At 36.3% G+C, this 23,798-nt stretch overlaps 1 protein-coding gene across 2 annotated transcripts in view; it reads right to left on the bottom strand.

The window, feature by feature from the left end:
* Positions 1–23,798, bottom strand: part of GXYLT1 (glucoside xylosyltransferase 1) — a 51,373-nt gene that overhangs the window by 8,196 nt on the left and 19,379 nt on the right. For both annotated transcript variants that reach the window (XM_087442557.1, XM_087442558.1), the window contains 5 exons: positions 21,621–21,792; positions 18,902–19,027; positions 15,834–16,085; positions 10,011–10,134; positions 9,199–9,371 (listed from right to left, as the gene is read on the bottom strand). In XM_087442557.1, the coding sequence (XP_087298683.1) occupies positions 9,199–9,371; positions 10,011–10,134; positions 15,834–16,085; positions 18,902–19,027; positions 21,621–21,792 (847 nt within the window). The remainder of the gene's footprint in view (positions 1–9,198; positions 9,372–10,010; positions 10,135–15,833; positions 16,086–18,901; positions 19,028–21,620; positions 21,793–23,798) is intronic.

Here is a 23,798-nt window from a genome sequence, read left to right as displayed (position 1 = left end):
TACATCTGTTGAATGTTTTTGGCCCACTAATTCCAAAATTTTTTGATCAGTCCTTTTTTACCATAAAATATATTAATATGGGTCCGGCCCGGTGGCGCAAGCGGTTAAGTGCGCGCGCTCCACTGCAGCGGCCTGGGGTTCGCCGGTTCGGATCCCGGGCACGCACCGACGCACTGCTTGGCAAGCCATGCTGTGGCGGCGTCCCATATAAAGTGGAGGAAGATGGGCACGGATGTTAGCCCAGGGCCAGTCTTCCTCAGCAAAAGAAGAGGAGGATTGGGGGATGTTAGCTCAGGGCTGATCTCCTCACAAAAAAAAAATATATATGTATATATATATATAAATATCCCGAGGAATACATTTTGGAAAACACTGTAGTAGTGGCTAAGTGGAAATAACTTGTGATCTTAGTATTTTCAACCAGGTATAGTTTTTGATGTAGTATTTGCAAGTAGGTATACTTTCAATTAGAAAGACGGATGGGGCTTGAAAATAGAACATTTTATGTGAAAGTCTGAAGTTAGCGAAAAATGCAAGATCCCAAAGGAAATTCCGAACCTGAGCTCTCGGGGGGCTGCACCTGACCTGAGGTTCTCCCTGAGGTTCAGGACATGACAATGAGGGAGAGGACAGCAAAGCCACCACTCCAATCACAATTAGAGTCTGGAGGATCTAGGACTCCGCGCCAATCTACGGAGAACAGGACGAACTTAGATGCTAATTTATAACATTGATTTTATCAGCGTAGAGATGCAAAGAGAGGATCCTAAACCTTGGGATCTCTTAAGCAAGAAAACGTGAGCATTAACTGCATGAAACCATCACTCTTGGGGTGATTTTTAAAACCCAAATCACATATACTGAAGATAAATATCCAAAATTGTTTTGAAGACCAAAAAAAAAAAAAGAGGAGAGGAAGGTTAACTAGGAAGAATGTAATGAAAATAATAACAGCTAGCACATGGGTACCTCGGAGAAACTACTGAAAGCTGGACTGGTTAAAAAAATGGGACTTCCTCCATGCCAGGCACCATTCTAAGATCTTTATATGTATCAATGCATTTAAGCCTCACACCAACTTGACAAAACAGGTGATATAACTATCCCCATGTACAATGAAGCAACTAAGGCAGGAAGAGAACTTCCCCACAGTCACAAAGCTAGTCAGTGGCTAAGCCAGGATTCCACTCCGCTGCCCGGCTCCAGAAGCCCAAGCGCTTCACCACCACACAGCACTGCCTATGCAGACAGGCAAACGAAACCGTGCCAAGGCGGTTTCTCAAGACCTGTTGAAAGATGAAGCTCAATTAACAGTGAGAAATTGGGAAAAGTGCTGTGCTGTCTATAGATATGCCTAAATTTGCTAGGGGTTAAAAGTGGCATCCACGTTGAAGAAGGCAACCTTCATCAAGGTTTACAACTTTATCAAGTGACACTGTCAAGTAATATTTCAATGTGTACAAAACACATGTGCCTGAGAGGTGGGCAATAATGGGAGACCGGACTGTGATCTTTTTCTTACTGTACAATGACAATAAAATGAAATCATTACAAAGGCATTTAAAAGTTAATTCCCGTACTTGAGATTCGGTTCGTTCATTTTCATGTGATTTAAATCCCACTGTTTGTGGTTAAAAAAAATTTTTTTTCTTCACCGGGAAAGTCTTTTGATGAATATTTTCCTGAAATAAAAACAGTGGCTCATGAATTAGAGCTCTTCTAGTCAATCATATAACCTACATAATTTGACCTTTAAGGGAGAAGATGATAAATTACCAAAATTTCCACCTATATAAATACACCTGAAGTCACTGCATTCTGCCACTGGCCTACTCTGCAGTGCCCGCAGAGCTGTGCAGTACATAACCAGCATCTAGGTGTTCCCTTTCCCAGAGACCACTCATGCCCTTCCCTGACTGCAGGCCTCTTCCCATTGCATGCTGTGCCTGACTCGTCTTTATCTTTCCTTCTCTGCCTGGTCCTCATCCTTACAGCTTCGTTCAAATGTCAGCTCCTCTGAGAAGCCTTTCCTCACACAGCTAATCACTCCCTCTTCACTGGCACAGTACCCAGTACACAAACTTTTACGAAGGTCATGCTTTATATAAGACTGTCAGTTGAAAGGCAGCAAATAAACGGTGAGGCTATGATGATAATTTGAGGCATTTTCAAAGAATAGAACATGTTTTAAAAATAAGGCAGTTCAATCCAACAAATGCTAAGTGCCAACTATATACAAGAAGGAAGTGCAGGAGGGAAACACTCGAGATTCTCTTGCAGTGATACTTATGCAAATATAAGCAGGGTGTGAAGTAAGTCAAAGTTAACACAGAAATACCAAGAAATATAATAATTCAGAATGAAACACATGAAGCAGAAAACACCTTATAGAGCAATAAAATGTTTTGTTGCCATTTTGAATTTGCAATTTTTAACCATAATATTTTTATTCACTCAACAACTAATATTTCACAAGTATGTATGGACTGTAAAAACTGATTTGCTGGCAGACATGGCCATGCATTTACATTTTAAACATGGTTCACATCCTTTGTAATTCATATTTGTTCACTGCATTCGATGGCTATGACAAAGATTCTGTCTGAAACTTGCATAAATACTCTTGTCTGAATGCAATTCTTTTAAAAATTATATTTCTTACTGAATTATAGATAAGAAAAGATAAAAACACTAACCAAGAGCACCATAAAACACTGATTAACTTCATTAAGTTGAAAAATGGATGGATATAGCTATAGTTAACACAGACTCAAAACAAACACAAAAAATCATTAAATCAGTATTTGAAATTTTAAAAATAAGATTTATTTTTTAAAAATCAAGTGTAATTAATCAGCTTAAAACCATTACTCAGCTTTTTAAAGGTGTATATTTATAAAAGATCAAAGACAAGATCAAGGAAAACTAGTAAGATTTAATTCCTTAATAATGGATTTGTTTAATGATCAAAGGAAACAAAGAAATCACATTTTTACAGGAAAGCATTTCTTTTTTATTCTGCAAAGTCTCAGAACCCCAAAAGTACTTTTCTTCATTTTTATCACCTTTTGACAACACATGATAAAGCATTATTAAAATATGATATTGATTTCTGAAGGCTTACAAAGTCTGCCACGTTAAAATGAACATTAACACTAAATTTTATAATTCTTCAGTGAGTGTAGCTCTATCATGATACACTAATTATTCAGAAACCTTATCTGTCAAGTTTATAGGGCAAAAACTCAAGCAAACAATACACTCAAACTGTAGCCAACAATGCTGTTAGCACTTTGCCTACCACCAAATTTGAGAAACACCGACTTCCAGGAGAAAACTCCAATTCCTTATCCCTGCAGATCGTCACCTTACCGCGTCATCCCCATGTCGGTGAACACTCAACGCCTGACCTCTCTGGGGATTTTTCACAACCCCTGAGCCTTTTTCTCAAGCAGTTCTTGGCCCACATAGCCCCTGCTCATCTGGCAAACTCATTCATTCTTCATGGTCCACTTCAAATGCCTCCTCTTCGATGAGGCCTTCCCTGGCCCTTCCAGGCAAATTGTTACACTCTCTCACAGTTCTAGTACAGTCTCTGTCAACAGTGGATTACAGTTAAGTATTCTCACCCTCACTGCTATTAAGGAGGCCATACCAGACCAGAGGTTTTTAGTCATTAGCAAATAATGAGAATCTAGCAAACAGGAGCATCAGCATTTCTCCTGACCCCACACTTAAACCAAACTAGCACTCCTACTGTTTACTTATGTTTTGTCTTAACGGCCACATAAGAATAGGCACAGTCTAGCAGAACAGAAAGCACATCGACATGAAAGATGAGTGGGCACATATACTTGTGCCCAGCTATCAGTGAATCGGCCGCATGGACAGTGAGTAATGTAGCTCACTTAGCAAAATCATAAATCCAACCCTCATCTGGATCTGCCCCAAGTCTTGGTCCCTAGCATATTCACAGAGACCTGGTTCATGCATCAATCTAGAGGTATGTGAAGTATAATCATCTCTTCCTATCCATCCACCTTAATTACACAAAAGGGGACTATAAGAACAAGGAAAAAAGGACAGGTATCTGGGGCAGGGGTTGGGGAGGGGCAGTATAATTGTTTCCCAAACTCGATACAAAGCAAATACATAAAAGAGAAAAGCCCATTTACAAAGGCAACAAAGAAGATAAAATACGTAAGCATAAACTTAAGATATGTTCAAAATCAATACGAAAAAGACTATTAAACATTCCTACCCACACATCTATGGACAGCTAATCTTCGACAAAGGAGCCAAGAACATACAATGGAGAAAAGAAAGTCTCTTCAACAAACGGTGTTGGGAAAACTGGACAGCCACATGAAAAAAAATGAAAGTAGACCATTATCTTACACCATACACAAAAATTAACTCCAAATGGATTAAAGACTTGAATGTAAGACCTGAAACTATGAAACTTCTAGAAGAAAACATAGGCAGTACGCTCTTTGACATCGGTCTTAGCAATATATTTTCAAGCACCATGTCTGACCGGGCAAGAGAAACAATAGAAAAAACAAACAAATGGGACTACATCAAACTAAAAAGCTTCTGCACAGCAAAGGAAACCATCAACAAAACGAAAAAACAACCTAACAACTGGGAGAAGATATCTGCAAACCATACATCTGATAAGGGGTTAATCTCCAAAATATATAAAGAACTCATGCATCTCAACAACAAAAAACTAACAACCCAAGTAAAAAATAGGCAAAAGACCTGAACAGACATTTCTCCAAAGAAGATATACAGAGGGCCAACAGCCACATGAAAAGATGTTCAACATCATTAACTATCAGGGAAATACAAATCAAAACTACAATGAGATATCACCTCATGCCCGTCAGAACGGCTATAATTAACAAGACAGGAAACAACATGTGTTGGAGAGGATGTGGAGAGAAGGGAACTCTCATACACTGCTGGTGGGAGTGCAAACTGGTGCAGCCACTATGGAAAACAGTATGGAGATTCCTCAAAAAATCAAGGATAGAACTACCATACGATCCAGCTATTCCACTGCTGGGTATTTATCCAAAGAACTTGAAAACACCAATGCGTAAAGATACATGCACCCCTGTGTTCAATGCAGCGTTATTCACAATAACCAAGACTTGGAAGCGACCTAAGTGCCCATCAAGGGACGAACGGATAAAGAAGATGTGGTATATATACACAATGGAATACTACTCAGCCATAAGAAATGATGAAATCCAGCCATTTGCGACAACATGGATGGACATTGAAGGTATTATGCAAAGTGAAATAAGTCAGAGGGAGAAGGTCAAATACCATATGATCTCACTCATTAAGTAGTAGATAATAACAACAACAAACAAACACATAGAGACAGAGATTGGATTGGTGGTTACCAGAGGGGAATGGGGGAGGGAGGAGGGCAAAAGGGATAATTTGGCACATGTGTGTGGTGATGGGTTGTAATTAGTATTTGGGTGGTGAACATGATGTAATCTATGCAGAAATAGAAGTATAATGATGTACACCTGAAATTTATACAATGTTATAACCAATGTTACTGCAATAAACAAAAAATTTTAAAAAAAATTAATTTAAAAAAGAAAAAAAAATTCCTGAAATACACAAGTGGAAAGACAGCCCTTATTCTTGATTAAGATGTCTCAACACCATCAAAATGTCAGCAGTCCCTAAGTTAATACGTGATGCTGATATGCTCCCAATAAAAATACCAACAAGTTTTTTATGTAGTTAAACGAGCTGATATTTGTGAAAACATAAATAAACGACAGCTGGGAAAACAGTGAGAAGGACAGGCTATGAGGAGCAAGTAGCCCTACCAGATACTAAAACACAGCACAAAGCCTTTCTAATTAAAATAGTGTGGTATTAGTACACAAATGGACAGACCAACGGAACAAAACAGAAAATCCAGAAATCACAAGTGGAACTTCAGTATATGATTAAAGTCAGTGTCTCAAATCTTTGGGTTAAAAACAGACTTTTAAATAAATGGTGTTGAGACAACAAAATAGTCATTTGGAGAAAGGTCATATTGGATCCATTCCTCACCCAATACAAAATAGGAAATTCCAAATTGAGCAGAGGACCAAAAATAATAAATGAAACAGTATATAAGTGAAGTTTTCTACAACCTGAGTATAGGTAGGAAAAGGCTTTCTAATTATGACTTTTTAAAAGAAAAAAAGAGGTTGCTAAACTTGATTACACAAAAATTTAAAAAACAACTCTGAACGGCAAAAAAATGCCATAAACAAAGTCAAATTGGGAGAAAATATTTACCACAGATATCACAGATAAAGGACTAATATCTCTAATATACAAAGAACTTGCAACAGTTGGTGGGGAGTGGTAAGTAAAGATCAAAACTCCCTCCTGGTGATGGTGTCACAACTGTAAATATGCTACAAACCACTGAATTATATACTTTAGAGGGGTGAACTCTGTGGTTTATAAAATATGTATCAATAAGATTATTTTTAAAAACCTATAGAAGAATAAGTGAAAGATTTAAAAGAAAATTCACCCAAAATAAAGATATAAAAATGGCTCTTAAGTATAGAAAAAGATGTTCACCTCACTCAGAAATGCAAATTAAAACTAAACTAAGATTCCATTTCTCACTCATCAAAATGGCAAAATTTTAAAAACTTGATAATACAATCCGTTGATGAGGCTGTGGGGAACAGGCCTCCTCATAAATTGTTGGCAGGAATGCAAATAATCTCTATGTAGGGAAATAGGCAGTATCTTCAATCCAATAATCCCTACAACACAAATATACATCTGGCAAGGCTATGCACTGCTGCATTACGTATAATTCAAAATGATGGAAATTACCAAAATGTTCAAACATAAGCAATTGGTTGAATAAGCCCTGGTACATGCACAAGACAGAGTATATACAGCTGTAAAATAAAAAAAAAAAAAGAAAAGAAAAAAGGATGAAGAAGATATTTATAAGTGCATGAATTTCCAGAATATTTTAAGTGAAAAAAGCAAAGAGCATATAGATATAAACAGTATGCTATCTTCTGAGTAAGAAACGGGGAATTACAAAACATACATGTATCTGCTCATCTATACAGGAAGGACAAAACCATAAAACAGTGAAACTGGTAACCTGTGGGGTGGGGGGTTTTGGGGTGGAGCGGATGGGGAAGGAGTGATGGACTTCTGAGTAAACTCTCCTATTGTTTTCACTTTTTGAAGTATATTAATATTCCACATATCAAATTAAAGTTAAATCGACAAGGATGGGAGAAAACAACCTTAAAACTGAAAGCATACTGAAACAAATGAACCCCCTTGTATTTCAAATGAATAAAATAACCACACTGAAAGGAAGAATACAAGAATTAATCCAAGTAACTGCTGAACACAGCAGTGAGCACACACCCCGGTCTGGGGCGGGGAGGGGAGAGGGAGGACTGGAAACAAATCCTGAACTTTTTAGTAGTTGGTTTGTGCGATGAAGGGAGTGGAGACGACGGTATGAATGGAGCATTTTTGAAATTATTATTATTTTTTTTTTTTTAAAGATTTTATTTATTCATGTTTTTCCCCCCAAAGCCCCAGTAGATAGTTGTATGTCGTAGGTTCACATCCTTCTAGTTGCTGTACGTGGGACTCGGCCTCGCGTTGGACGGAGAAGTGGTGCCTTGGGGCGTGCCCGGGATCCGAACCCGGGCCGCCAGCATCAGAGCGCACGCACTTAACCGCTAAGCCACGGAGCCGGCCCTGAAATTATTTTAAATGTACTGTAGGATTAAGCAAATGGGGAAATGTTTTATGTTAGGAGCCAGAATTCTAACTGTGTAAGAAAGGAGATAAAACAGAAACTAGAGTAGAAGGCAAGGAAGAGTCTCGCGGGGCAGAACTGGAGGTGTCGCTGTGAGCACATGATTTTGGGTATGTGTTTATATCTCTAGCTCTGTCGCTGAAAGGGCTTAGAAGCGAAGACACTCTTGTAGCAATATGCATGCCTAGCACCCAGAGCGCACTAACAGGAACCAGAGCTCCTTTGACAGGTAGCTGATTTCAGGGCCAGGGTAGGGAAGGTATCATAAGATGAGCCTGGAATATTTTGTAGTGACAGATAATGAGGAGGTACTCAAAATAAAGATGGGAATATGTCTATGGGCACCAGAAGTAGCCAAAAGGGGCTCCCAGTGGGCAAATTTGGAACAACTTCAGCATCAACATAAATAAAAAGGAATAATGCATTATAAATCATCAAAAAAAAATACATATCGATGAGTTCATACTGATAATGTATAGATCCATAAATGGGCAAAAAGGGAGGGCTCTTCCTTACAGTAGAATGCCGAGTGCCAAAGCTGTATGTGGAAGGAGTGCTAGAGTTGGACAATCACCAATTTGCAACTACCATAGTAATGACTGGTTTGAGCAAGAACCAACAAGAGATGCTAAATCTAGTATGGAAATTTTGATGAGCAGCAGGGTATTTACATGATTTTAAAGAGTTTCCCCCACAGACTGCTTATAAGGGGAAAAATAACTATACAGTGGAGAAATTGAACATCACTTAGACTGAGTCACCAAAATCAACATCACCAATGAGGGGGAGGTAGACAAAGGTGACTATGATACCTTGAGGACACAACGTCACTTATGTAGTATTCGACCAGGAGGCCATGCCTGGACCTAATCATATGGAAAATCAGACAAGCCAATAAGAAGAACATTCTAATAATAAAAGGGGTGAAGGGGCTCTATTCTCCCAAAATGTTGATGCTATGAAAGTCGATGAAAGATTCACAAACTGTTCTAGATCAAAGTAGACTAAAGATACATGGATGGTAGATTGAAGAATTGTATCAATATGGAATTTCCTGAGTTTGACATCTGAACTGTGGTTAATAAGAGAATGTCCTTGTTCTTAGTGAAAACACACCAAAATTTTTAGGGATATAAGTGCATGATGTATGCAACTTACACTCAAATGGCTCAGAAAAAAACAACGTATATACAGAGAGAACCAACGATAAAGCAAATGGGGTAAAATGTTAGTAACTGATGAACCTGAGTAAAAGATATGGAAATTCTTTGTACTATTCTTGCAAATTCTCCATAAGCTTGGAAGTGTTTCCACGTAAAAAGTTAAAAACATAAAACAAAAAACCAAATGCTTACATTTCTCAGTGCTTCATAAATAGCTCTAAATGCTGGTTGCTTATCATCATGGTAAACACCTCTGTTCCCATGAAGAATAAAGATTCCTTCCTCTTCTGCTTCTTGGCAATTGCTTCCATAAATACAATGATCTGGTCGATAATTCCAATGACACGGAAAGACAAAAAGGCTTTCTATATGAAGAAAGACAAAACAATGAAGCAAATAATCCTAATTCCACAGAGTCCACAATTTGCAAAAACTTTAGTTTAAAAATACAGCTCTTAAAAGATAAGATTTAAAATAGTGAGAAATATGTCTGGCCTTTAGATCTCTTCCTACTGAACCAATATTCAAGAAAAGTTTTACAGGCATATCCTGGAGATATTGCAGGTGCAGTTCCAGACCAACGTAATAAAAAGAATATCAATAAAGCGTGTCATGTCACAAATTTTTTGGTTTCCCAGTGCATACGGAAGTTATGTTTACACTATACTATAGTCTACTAAGTGTGTAATAGCATTATGTTTAAAAAAATGATGTACATACATTAGTTAAAAATTACTTTACTCCTAAAAATTGCTAACCATCATCTGAGCCTTCAGCGAGTTGTAAGCTTTTTGCTGGTGGTGGGTCTTATAAAAAACGCAGTATTTGTGAAGCACAATAAAGCAAAACACAATAAAACAAGGTAGGCCTGCACGCTGTCTTAAACAGTGATAACCATTAACATAAGCCAAAATCAAATAAATGCATTTCTTCATTTTTGACTAAATATTATCTATGATTTTTTTTTTACAAATGCAAAGAATAAAAGAAATTTAAATGATTACCTGGATTATGAAAAAATATGATGTTCAACAGATCTTGATCACCCCATGTGATGTTTAGTTTGTATTTTTTAAGCAAGGGCATAAGTATATCTCCCCACCGTAGTCGTACAGTTGTCATATCATTCTGTTGGTAAATACATTAAAAAGATCCTCAGGCTTCCAGGTTTAATATGGCAGCATAATGACAGTTCCCAATCTTCTCTTAGCAATCATTACAGAGCGACAAGGAGAAAGGTAAATTTTTGTTACAAAACCAAGTGACCCTAATGTAAACCTAGATGTGAGTAAGGCTGTCCAGCTGGAGTGAGTAAAGTAACAAAAGATATCTGAAGGTGCATGTAGATGTGATAAGACTAATAAACGTTGGGAAAGAAAGGGAAAAAGAAAGTAGGTGACAGTCTCAGTACTATGACTGTCACCTCATCTTAAATAGTTTTAGTACCTATGCCATATGTCTAGACACAATGTCTATGTCTACATCATGGGGTTGTTGAGGATTAATATATAATAATAATATATATATACCCAGCACATGGTACATATTCAGTGTTAGCTATTCTTATTGCTACCATGATCACTATTATTCTTAAACTGATTTGCTAATCTTTTATAATTGGCATCTCAAAGAGATCACTTGAAATAGATACATCAAAAACAGATACTGAATTTCGTCACGTGCCTTTTCAACCTCTACGGAGTTGCTCATAGCTCATTCTTTAAAAACTCGAAGTCAAATACCTAAGGAAACAACAGAGTTGGAAGAGAGCTCTGGATCGTGTGAATCTGGGGTGAGAAGGCTGAATAACTAAGCCCATTAGACCTACTTGACTCTTAAACTCTCCAGACTTGAACCAGTATTCCTCAAAATGCAGTGTGCAGTGTGCCCATCAGTGAATTTTTTATATCTTCTATAAGATTAAGTACAGAAATTAAGAGTAAGATTTAGAAACTTTTATAGCAATTTAACAGAATAATTTTGTCTATGTAATCTAATATTTTTTCTAGTAACTTACACCATTTTTACACAAGTATCGGCTTACGACAGATTATAAATTTTTAAAACATTGATCCTTTTCCATAGATAGTCTGAAAAACACTGTTATAAGCTATTCTAGGATATATAATAAACTCAGTGGGGGTATAAACAATCTATCCTTCAAGAAAGAGAAAGAAAAGCCAGAATTCCTGAAAAAAAATCTACATATTTAAATTAAATATGACCTGCCATAATTGCATTACCCTCGTGTGAAGTTTCTCAGAATGCAGTAAACACAGTAATTATAAAATATCAGAAATTCCCCCCCAAAAAATTTGAAAAATGACTGCAACAAGTTTTAATTAAGGAAATAAGAAAATATTTTATTGAAAGGATGACTCTGAAAAAAGTCACTGAGCATGTTAAGTAAGTGTTCTTAGGATCTGAAAAGGGAAATCTGAATTGCACAAGGACAAAGACCAGCAACACATTCAACAGCTATGAATAAGTATCTATTCAAAGAAATATATCTATTCAAAGAAAAATCAATGAAAGATAAAATTAAAGGTCTAGTGCCATCTTAAGAAAAAAGTCAAAGGGGGTGAAAAACCTTTCCAACTTAAAGGAAAAGTCCTGCTAGAAAAATATTTGACAAGAAGCACTAACACTAGTATTATGTGCTGATGATATAACCTAGAATGTCCAAGACAACCAATGAAAAACTGTGAGAAATGAGTTTATTAAAGAGGCATTATCTATAAAAGGAGTTCAAGTCAATAAGAAATAGAAAACAACCAAGTAGAGAAATGGTCAAAGGATATGAATGAACAGCCATTCACAAAGGAGGAAAGAGAAATGGCTAGAAAGTATATGAAAAGATTTTCATCCACACTGGCAGTATAGCCAGGAAAGTACAAATTAAAATATATGAGGTATTTTTCAGCCATATAACTACATATTCATACACAGTAAACACAAACAATAAAACCAAATCATCCATTCTCCACAATATCATGCACATTAAAAATGTGATAGACCTTGTGTACGGACATAAAAATCAGTCAATTATATATTTACAAAGTGAAAAGAGCAAGCTGAAGATGTATACAAGGATCCTATATATAAGTGCTAATGTACATGTTTGTTTCAAAATACATTTTTTTAAAGGATCGGAAGAATACAGAGCAAAGTTTATAATATCATTTGGGCAAAGGAATGAAATTGGGGAGAGTGGTGTGTAAAGGGGGGACATGTCTTTTTATTCTACATATAATGAATTATTTAAATTTCTTTCCTTTTTTGGGGGGGAGGAAGATTAGCCCTGAGCTAACATCTGATGCCAATCCTCTTTTTTTTGCTGAGGAAGATTGGCCCTGGGCTAACATCTGTGCCCATCCTCCTCTACTTTATATGGGACGCTGCCACAGCATGGCTTGACAAGTGGTGCACTGGTTGCGCACCCAGGATCCGAACCTGCGAACCCCAGGTCACCGAAGCAGCGTGCACGCACCTAACCGCTATATCACCAGGCCGGCCTCTGAATTATTTATATCTTTATAAGCATGATTTAGTTTCTTTAAAAAAAAATGTAGTTCTAATTTACTATTTTTAGCAAACCTACTACCAAAATGCACATGTGTTATATTAAAATCAATTAGTTTCACTTTTAGAATTATGTATGCTTCTGAAAATAGATGGACCCATTATCATTATCAGCCTATCTTATACCTAAACATAAAACTGACAGGTGGCTATTCATACTATGCTCCAACAATGTTAGAAACTGGGAACTCATCAATTCCAAAGATTAGTTACTCCACTAATCACTGAAAAGTTCTATCCCTTTTGGTAAGATATTCACTGATATTTCGTTCTCATAAGCTATATACAAAAGACAATAAAAGTCCTCCATCACCTACATCTTTCAAATACGTAAACACAACCATCATGTCCACCTCACAGTAAGGTGTTCTCTTTTCCAATATTTTTCAGTAATTCATCAATGGCCTGGTTTCTAAAACTTTCGTCTGTCCTCTGCCATTAATTATCTATTGAGTCACCACTTTATGCCAGACTCCATGCTAAATATTCTGAATACGAAGTTGTATGAAAGATACACCCTGCCCTCAGTAGGTGCAGAAAATAGACAAAAATTACTTTACAAAGTAACATATGGCAGGATATGAACAGGGTACAGTAAACATACAAGGAAAAGATTCTCAAGATGCCTTATTTATATTCTTTGGGTTTTCTCTAATAAATAGAAAAGGTTAAGAAATATCCTAATAGGAATTTGACACTGCAAACACAATCACAACACAAAATACAAAGCAATAGCTTAACACATGCTATATCACTGTCTATCAAGCATTATGAGAAACAAAGAACAAAAAAGTAGAATTTTTACTATTTTAATTTTTAATATATATAAGTATAATACATCAGCTCAGAACTGAACAGTCACAAATGGTAGAGACTGACTGCGTGACAGCAAAGCAAACTAAGAATTTAAAACACGGCCATTATTCTACATAGGTAGTTTTAGAGCTTTTCACGTGATAAGAACCATGGGGCAACATTCACGGATCTGTATGAAACAGTTTGGAAAGTTATTAGTAATTCAGTTATATCACTAGAGCTCTAATATTTAAGATCTGTGCCAGAAATTGTAGAATTAGTAGGAAAAAACAACGCAATGTTTGCTACAGATATAGTCTGGAAAACAATCCAGAAAAACAAAGAAAGATATATGAGAAAAGGAATTAAAAATAATAAATTTTGTAGAAATATCTCAGTAATCATAAGTATAATATTTGAAAACAAAGCAAGTCTGTGTTGTTCCCACTGGACAAGAATAGGGTTGTCTGGAACACAGGGACAGTAGGTGTGAAGGAAACTGTACCTACTGAATTAATGCACAGTCATGCCACTCATGGTTTTCTTCATTAAGTCATTAATGCACAGAAGAAAACAAAAGTTTGAAACTTTAGAAATTATTTCAACTCCCATATCTACATGTCTAGCTGGTTTAGACCATGCCACAGACAAAAGGAGGAGAGGGGAGAAATTGTTAATGTATTTAAGAATGACATTTAAATAAGTAAAAGGTAAGTAAAAAATAATCATAGATTTGAACGATATAGCTTGATTTTGAAATTTTTAAAAAATCAAATAATGGTGTTACGCTAAATTATCTCTACGGTTCTTTGCAACATTAAACTTCTCATAATTCTGTGAATTCCAAATGAAGAGTTACTGAGAAGTCACATTATTCCTTAGCAGATAATCTTACAGCACCATCTTCTGGTATAACATTACTGTGCATAGCCTAACACGAAGAAAAGGAAGAAAACTGATGGCATTACAACATCTGTTTTATTTAGTAAAACTTTATGGTACATGAAATTTTGAAACAAGATATATTAACAAATTGGGTAATTGAACAAAGATGTTCACTGTTAAGCAAGAGCACAGGTTACACTGGCCTCATTAATGCATTCAACTGTGGGAGACAAAACTGAAATGAAATCAAGATTTCAGAAAATGGGAAGGCTAAAAAAACTAGGTTTACTAGATCTACGCAAGGTAAGAGTGATGGGAATGATCTCTCCTAAGACTGAGATGTTGGGACATGGGTGGTGATGGCTACAAACAGCACCGCTACCTGTACAAAAGGTAAGGGGAACAACTCTAAATGAGGCAGAGATTTAAATCAGACACGTAGAAAGGAGTCATAAATACTGGTGTAAATTTTGGTCCACCAGAAGCCACAGAAAAATATCTGACAAATATATATGCCTGCAAACATACATATATACTCATATCATAAAAGACATAATATCCCTTAGTGTTTAATTTAGTCCTAACTGGATGTAAAGGGATAAATAGCATGTCTATATTGGCGTTTCTCAAGTCGCTGTTCTCAGCTAACATTTAAGTACTTACTATGTGTCATGCTCTGTACTAAGCACTTTAAAGGGATCTCTTTTAAACTGACAACCTAAGTAAGTCCATTTATTATCTCTGTTTTTCAGTGGAGAGAACTGACATTTGAAAAGTTAGCTGGCTAGTGGTTAAACAGTGCACAGGTGTCAAAGCTAGATGGAGAGCCAAACAGTTTGACTCCAGAGCCCACAAACCACAATGACTTAAAACTCAGCACACAGAACTCATCAACGTAGAACTGGTCAGCAGAACAACATACTCGTGTTCAGAATCAGAGCACTGAGCCTGCCTCTTCCCCACAATTTGAGAGACAAGAAACATGCAGGGATTTTTTTTTTTTAAGTTCACTTCCAGTAGCAGCAACATTTACTATGTGTTAGCCACTGTTCTAACTCATTGAATCCTCACAAAAGCTCTATGACATAGGTACTGTTATCCATCACCCTCATTTCACAGATGAGGAAACTGAAGCCCAGAGACTGCCAAATCTTACCCAAGGCCCCAGAGTTACTAAGTAACATCCAGGGTTTGAACCAGGCCCACAGGCTCCAAAGTCTGACGCTCTTAACCACAACTCTGTGTTCTCCCCCAAGACACATCATACTTCTGATTCAAGTATTCTGTGGTTGCACCACTACTGCCTGGAATAACAATGTAGGAAGACAATGCTCACTAATTAGTGCACTGTTATCTTACTTCATTGTAACACCATGTGGTTTGACCTACTGCAAAGCTCTAATAAACAGAATACTAGGAACACTTCTCTTCAACTATTCTAGATAAGTGGAAAAATTCTGAATAGTTCAACCTAGTTTTTTAATAAAACAAAACTAAACTGAAAATCAAACAGTTTGGAGGGAAAAAAGGAAAAAGTTAACCAACCACCTGTATCAGTGACTCACCTTGAAATACTTCCTTCTCATTCTAGTCATGTTCATCAACATGACTCCAGAGTTTACTCCAGTTTTTCCGTAGTATGGATGTCTGGCAAAGCGATTATACCATCCTATTCGAGGCTCTTCGTGTTCTGGTGCCATTGCAGCAATTTGTGTGGAATTAAATTTCTTTAGTAAACACCAAATATCATCAACGGGCCGTAAAAAAAGGATATCAGTGTCGACATACAATAGTGAGTCAACTTCTTTCAGGATTAACTATGAGGAGAGATATTTGAATCATTAAATATAATTCTATATATTTAATATACAACATACAAGAGGCTTTAATTACAAAAGATATACCTAAGAGCTAAGCTAATTTACAATAGTTTTTTAAGTTAATTTTTCCTAAATCTGTCATTTTTTACAACAGCGTATATAGAGATACTATGCTAATCTTTATATTAACTTTTAGAGAAGAAAAGCTATAAAAACAAATCAGAAGAAAAAGTCAACACTAACAATTGGAAGAATAAACAAAATAAAAGCTATATGCAGAGAGGAAATGTTTTTCACAATGGAAAATAACATTAACTTAGGTGAATTTATATTTCAAATCCTAATTTCCTGAAATAAATACAGAAATAAACCAACGCAAATGAAGATCTTCTGAACTTGCCCTCTCAGCCTGTAACACTAATGGCTGGCACCTTACATCATTTCGGTCTCAACTAGTAAAAGGTAGAGCCAAAATTGGAATTCAGACCACCCAGCTCTAGAGCTCATGCTCTTATTCCTATGCTTTCTATTTCCCAAGAATTCAAAGAAAAGGAGCACTTAGCAAGGGTGAAGACAAGTCTTGTCTTGGAAGAAAGATTGGCTATGTTGTTACTTTCTGGAGGATGTTAAATCTCCAACATGTGCCTGGCACAGGCATTTTCAAGGGTAATTTTTTTATTTCTGCCTTACCCACACTTTAGAATTGACTCCTGCAAATTTAAATTTACTGCCTATCCTAGGGTGTTAGTAAGATTCAACAATTAGGTTAACCTAAACCTTTTTCGTTAAGAATATAATGAGAATAAGAACTTGATCCTCATTCTGCTCCCTTTCAAAACTGCTACCTCCTCCTGCAGCTAAAGTTAAGCCATCACCTTAACGCACAGCTATGAGGCCCACTCCCCCCACCAGCTGATTTAGTATCAGGCTGCAGAAAAAAAATCTGATGGTTGACTGCAGAGCCTGAGTAGGGAAGGGTCACTTGTTCAAAGACCCCAATTAAAAGGATATGTGTGTGTGTGTCTGTAAGTCTGTGTCTTTTTGGCCAGGGAGAAGGGTGGGGGGAATTGTGTTTATAGCAACATTCTACTTCTGTATCACGATACGTCATGTGTTTACAGATCACCGTATTCTTAGCAGACTAGGAAGATGCTGCATAACACTGTTGGGAGCCACTGCCAGCTGGAGATCAGACGTAAGGTTAAATAATAACCACGTCAGTATTTTTCTATGGTTCCTTTTAGAGGAAGACAGAGTTGACACAGCTTACATTAGTTCTTTTAATCCATCTAGTTCAAAGGAAGAGAAACTCAGTAAAAAAGTTTATCCCTTGGAAAAATAAAGCATCAATTTACTTAAATCTGCTTAAAAAGCCACAGAAGTAACAGTAAAATATGAGGACAATTGGACAGGTTTCAAGTATTTGATTTTAGTATTTAAAATTCCATTTAGGAATTTAACCAGATTACATTACAAAATGACCTGGCAAATTTCATATCACAACCTCAACGAGTAAACTTGCTCATAATGCAGAACAAAAAGGAGGAAAAGCAGCTGTAACCTCGCGTTTCTTTCATCACTTCTTTTTAATAATATATTTGTGTTTATTTAATGTCATATTATGTTTGTTTGATGTCTGTCTCCCACATCAGACAATAAGCTCTACAAAAACAAGAAACCTGTCTGTTCCATTCCTTCCTACACCCCTAGGACTTAGTACAGATACTTGGGAGAAAACAGGCACTTAAACATTAAGTAAACAAATGTCACACTGCATGATTCAACACAAAAATTTTTTTAAAACTTATAAAGCCTCCAGGAAGTATCTAAAACTTCTCAGGCTTTTTTTCCAATCTTAATCCTTTATTTGTGTGCTCCTTACAATGGAAGAGGAGAATGAGAAAGATCCTAGGATCCAAATTTTTTATGCACAGCAACAAAGATACTGGTTAGGCAGATTCAGTTATCAAAATTATAACAACTTTAAATCTCACTGACATCCTGGATTTGGTAAACTATATTCTTAATATGCTAAGAATTGCCATAATATAGCAAGTAATAATAGCAAGTAACTGGGGTTTCTTCCCCATAATTCACATACTTTCCAGAAACTTCTGAGCTTCTTAAAATCAATATTTCTACTACCATTACTATTTTAAACATTACAGTGGTCCTAACAACCACTGTGAATTTTTAAACTATGGGTGAAATCAATTTAAAATGTAAGAGATAAGCTTGCTTCTGAATATTTTTAGATTAAAAAAAGACAATCAGGGTTTATCACCAGAGAACATCACCAAACACCAGCCCCACTGAATAAATGGTTCCCATTTCCCTTCGAGTTCACATGCCCTAAATTTTCTGTTTGTGTTAAAATACCAGTTAGAAAAAGTTGGCTTGGTTGGTATAAGACAGAAATGGTTATTTAATGATGCAATCTACCTCATTTCCCCAACTATAAATGTAGTCTGCAAGTGGAAGGCAATACTGTCACTGCATTTCTGCTGGCAACAGACTTGGCTCCATTAAGATCTGACAACCTCTATTCCTCCTTAGAGATAAAAGAGTTTATAGCAACTGAATAAATTAAAACGTAAGAAATAGTTTTTCATTTCATAGTTTACATTTTTCATTTTTAACAGAGGTTTTTATTGTAGCTTCTATTTGTTCTATGGAAAGTTTGTTTTTTTAGCATTCAAAGGGAAAATCATATGTGTGTGCTTATTTAACTGGATTTTTATGTAACTCTTCATTAACTCATGTGTAAAAGCAAGATTCAAAAAATAAAAAAGAACACTGGGGGAAAAACTTACTGGCAAGAACAATCTCTGGGACGCACACGGTTTAAAGAGTTTTTTCCACTCCGCTGCATTCTCACTTGGGAAAGTTATCGGGTATAATGAATAATTAAATGTTTGTAGAAATGACCAGCTGTCAAGCTAAAAAATATTTAAAAAAATAAGAAAGTTCAGATTTGTTTCACTTCCCATTTTCTCTGTAAACTCATAAACCAACAGATTATGAAACAAAAACAGCTAAAAAATAAGATATACATTTTATGCTGTAGACAGGTAAGAGAAAGTCAGATTCTTCTTTCCCATCATTTTGTTTTCATTCAAAATCTTAAAATCATAGTAATATTCCAGAAAGACTCCACATATAGATCCGAGGCACAATAAAAGTTATAAAGATATCAATCACAAAATCAGGAAGTTAACAGAGCCTTGCAAAGTTGTTCATCTCCCTCAACTTTAACTGATGTATAAATCCTCTCAAACTCTAAACAAATTAAACTCAGAAAAATTAAGCACTAATTTTATTCCCATAGTATGTACGATGCAGAAAACGCTTCATTCAAAGTCAGACCAATACGAAACTGATTAGAAAATATTTATCCATCTATGTAGTTTCAATATGCATGCATATTCCTGATAATAAAATATTCTGATAAATATATATCCAATGCTAATTTTTAAAAAATTATTACAAAAAGCAAAACAGATCTGAAAATTTATAATGAACACATTTACTCTTTAGTATCCTGAGTGCATTTCAAGACACTGAATTGTTTCAAATTCAGGTTATTACCTATCATGGTTGCTTCAATAGAATTGTTGATTCAAATTTCCTACAGAGTATTTGCAAACTATTTATGGGGGGAGAAAAAACTAATTTGTTTATGTAACAGGCTGAAGATGTTCTTTTTCAAAATTATGACTGTGTTCAAGTAATTTTTAAAAAGATTAATGCCTTCCAACATAGTTTAAGGGAATATCTTTACTTCCAACACTCTGCTTTGATGTCTCTGGTAATTAGTTTAAAACATTAGCATGTTATTTTCCCTCCATGACTTATAAATCACTTAGAGATCCTTTCAATATCAACTTCAAAATGAAATCTTAGTCATTTTTTATTAACATTCTAGTATTTAATCAGTAAATCTAAATTATTGCAGTAAAAGCATGTTCCATAAAATATTTGATACTCTTTCATCACAAGCAAAACCAAACATTCTCAGAGTTCACTACGAAGTTAAACTTCGTTTAAAAATACAGTAAATGTTACACAAACAACAACTCAGTCAGATTTGAACACAACACACAGAGGATGCATATAAGATGATGCTATAAATTTATTTTGCTTTTTTATTACATTTTCAAAGTTTTCCACAGTTAGTAGCAACCTGCTATTATCCTATGAACTGTTAGGACAAGATTAATTCCTCAGTTAATATTTTAGAGAACAATCTAGATAATGAGATCAAGATCACAGAAGCACTTATCAAAAATACAGACACTAGAAATATTTTAAAACAGTAAAGCTTTATACCTCTTGGAATCAAGGATTTTGTCAGTAAACTAGAAGACTTGAGGTCCGAAGTAGTATTTTTCATTCAATAGGCAAAATGAACTAATTTAAGCTGAAAAATCATCAAATACGTTTTTTTTCCTACATAGACCAAGCACAAAAATTCAAATCGGCTTCAAAGCTTAATTTAGTGTAGACAGATAGAGATAGATGGAAGGAAATAATCATTATCATCATTTTTACCACCAATCTCAGAACAAAAGGTAGTGAGATTTGAGACTTCAGGTGAATTTACTTTTTCTTAAATATTCTCCCCCTTGTATCTGTTATCCTCTTCTTGCACAGTATTTTTGTTGTTGTTGTTAAGGAGGTTACACGGCTGCCCTGATTAAAGAGTATATTTTCAACCCTCACAAACAGCTAGGTATGGTCACATGACTAAGTTCAGACCAATGAAATACTGGCAAAAATGTGAGGTGTAACTTCTGGAAAGTGTCCTTAGAGGGAAGGAGGGGATCACCCTTCTTCACTCCTTCCTTCTTCACATGGGCTAGAATATGGGTGTGACGGCTGGAGCTTGAGTAGCCATCTTTGACCATGAGGTAGAAGCCTTATGTTTAAGATGGCTCAGCCACAAGGAAGAAGTCAGAGTCCCTGAAGATGTGGAGATGTCACATACCCTAGACTGCCTACTTTTATGTGAAAGAGAAATAACCTTCTATCTTATTTAAGCCACTGTTATTTTGGATTTTTTGCCATTACAACCAAATTGATTGTAACTAATACAAACCAAAATAAAGAACTTTTTTTATCAAAGCAAGAAGCCACTTCCCTCCATACTGTCAATCAAGAATTCCCTCCCCTCAAAAGGGAATTAAAACCTTTGTGTACATTCTGGTTGAAGCACTGCCAAGCCAAGGATAGGAAAAAAATTGAATCACAGGACTTCTCAGTCAAAACATCCTGCAACTATAGTCAGTAAAATAAAACCTCCATGCTTGGCAAAGGACTTTAAGTAGCCTACTCCTTTTCAAAAACAAACCTTCCTCTTACATCCTAGATCCGGACTCTTAACATGGAGGCGGTAGCAGAGAGCACTCCCCACTCTAAGACGGCAGAGGTACAGAATAAACACTCTCGTTCAATGAAGGAATGAAACAACATTGTTACAGTATACCATTAAATATTCAACTCCATAGTCTTGACTAAGTCTCAAATACTTACTATGCCTTTAAAACTATCATGTAGTTGATCTTCAGCAAAAATATGGAACTGAAGAGGTTTGATGCTGAAAATTATAGCTGACTTCAACATGGTTATAGTTTCTTCCAGTCTTTCGCCACAGGCAACTACAGCTAGGTGCATTCTCTCAACGGGCTGTATTTTCAGATTATACCTAATAGAAAAGAAAACCACATTTTCCAACAGTTTTAGTATAGGGTAACATGTTTACAACATGGTATTTGGATCATGTTCAAAAACTGAAGTTTGAAATTTCTATTTAAAAAGCAACGACACATTGGGGCCAGCCCTGTGGTGTGGTGGTTAAGTCTGGCGTGCTCTGCTTCAGCAGCCTGGGTTTGCGGGTTCGGATCCTGGGCGCAGACCTACACCACTCATCAGCCATGCTGTGGTGGCGACCCACATACAAAATATAGGAAGATTGGCACGGATACTAGCTCAGGGCTAATCTTCCTCAAGCAAAAAAAAAAAAGAAGATAGGCAACAGATGTTAGCTCAGAGCGAATCCTCCTCACCACCAAAAAAAAGACACACCAAATTACCATACATTACAATGTTGAATCACTCGTATATTTCTATACTATCAAATAGCCTTTCTCAGCCAGTGTTCCTCACTAGGAACCACACGACAAAAAAAAATGACTATTTTCTCAATTCTCCCAAAAATGGTACATAACACCAATACAGATGCACTGGAGAGAAGTTAATTCACTACTCACTGAATGCCGTGGGGCACCAGGGCTCAATTCTCATAAGGAACTCCCCTTGAGATTTCAAGAGAAAGGGGAGTTCAATGAGAAAGGGAGCATCACTGATTTGAAGGTTTTCCTTCAAATATTTTTAAGACTTTATTAAAAAAAAAACTTAAACACATAAAAAAGTAGAGTGAATACAACAATAAATCCCTATGTACCCATCTCCCAGATGCAACAATTAGCCATTCAAAAGCATTCTTCTTTCATTCAAAACTCCTCCCCACATCCCTTCCACCAACCAGCGGATCATTATGAAGCAACCCCAGACATAAATTCATCCATAAATAGTTCAGTATTATATCCAATCTTTAACCATGTTGATTACAAGAAAAAGTTGCCTTTATGTAACTTTTTTCAGTGAAACACATTCAGTCCCATTTACTAAGTAACCAGTGAGACGTAAAAATTTCTGGGATGGTCTAGAACATACTAATGAAACACTAGTATGTCTTTTGGGAACGAAAGATTTCCTAAACCTGAGTCGTTGCCTAGGCTACGCTAGACTTTCCCTCTAACACGGAGCAGCAGTGCCCAGCACCAGGCCTAAAGAAGCTTGCAAACTTCTCACCCCTTAACAGTCTGGACTAATAATAATTCACTAGCACATAAAGAATAGAACTAATTATGTGTGACTGACTTCATTGTTATTAAATAACATATTTATAATATAAAATAAAGATCTCATCTGTAATTATGGCATAAAATAATCTTTTTGGAACCGACAGCTAAAGGAATTTAAGAATGGAAGAGAATACAAAACTAATTACACATTAAAGTATTATAGAGTATAAAACTCTGAGGGGCCAACCTGGTGGCGTAGCAGTTAAGTGCGCACGCTCCGCTGCGGCAGCCCGGGGTTCACAGGTTCGGATCCCAGGCGCAGACAGATGCACCGCTTGTCAAGCCATGCAGTGCCGGTGTCCCGTATAAAGTGGAGGAAGATGGGCATGGATGTTAGCCCAGGGCCAGTCTTCCTCAGCAAAAAGAGGAGGACTGGCATCGGATGTTTGCTCAGGGCTCATCTTCCTCGCTAAAAAAAAAAGAACTCTGAGCTAAAAATACACAAATGTGACTTTAACTCAACTTTTTCTTACAGAGACCTTTTCTGTAAAATGTGTAAGAATTAGAAATCATACTATTTAACATTAACAGTTGTATGTATACATGATTGAGATCTAAAGTAGCAGGGATGGGTGATTAATCATTTTTCTTAAATTTACAAGCTAAAATTACTGTAGTTATATCCTCAACATAGGACTTTGGAATCTTGAGTATTCACATGTCCCTGTGTTAGAGTGGACCTGGAACTGTGTTCTGAGGAAAATCTTGCTCTTGCTCATAGGTAGTCCCTCAACTGACCAGGATATCAGAAAACAGAAAATCATACCAAATAATATTAAATACT

Source organism: Ceratotherium simum, chromosome 17, assembly GCF_057802395.1.
Source record: "Ceratotherium simum simum isolate JZ-2026a chromosome 17, ASM5780239v1, whole genome shotgun sequence".
NCBI lineage: Eukaryota > Metazoa > Chordata > Mammalia > Perissodactyla > Rhinocerotidae > Ceratotherium > Ceratotherium simum.
The sequence above is the reverse complement of the archived record's forward strand: the minus strand, read 5'-3'. Positions and strand labels throughout refer to the sequence as shown.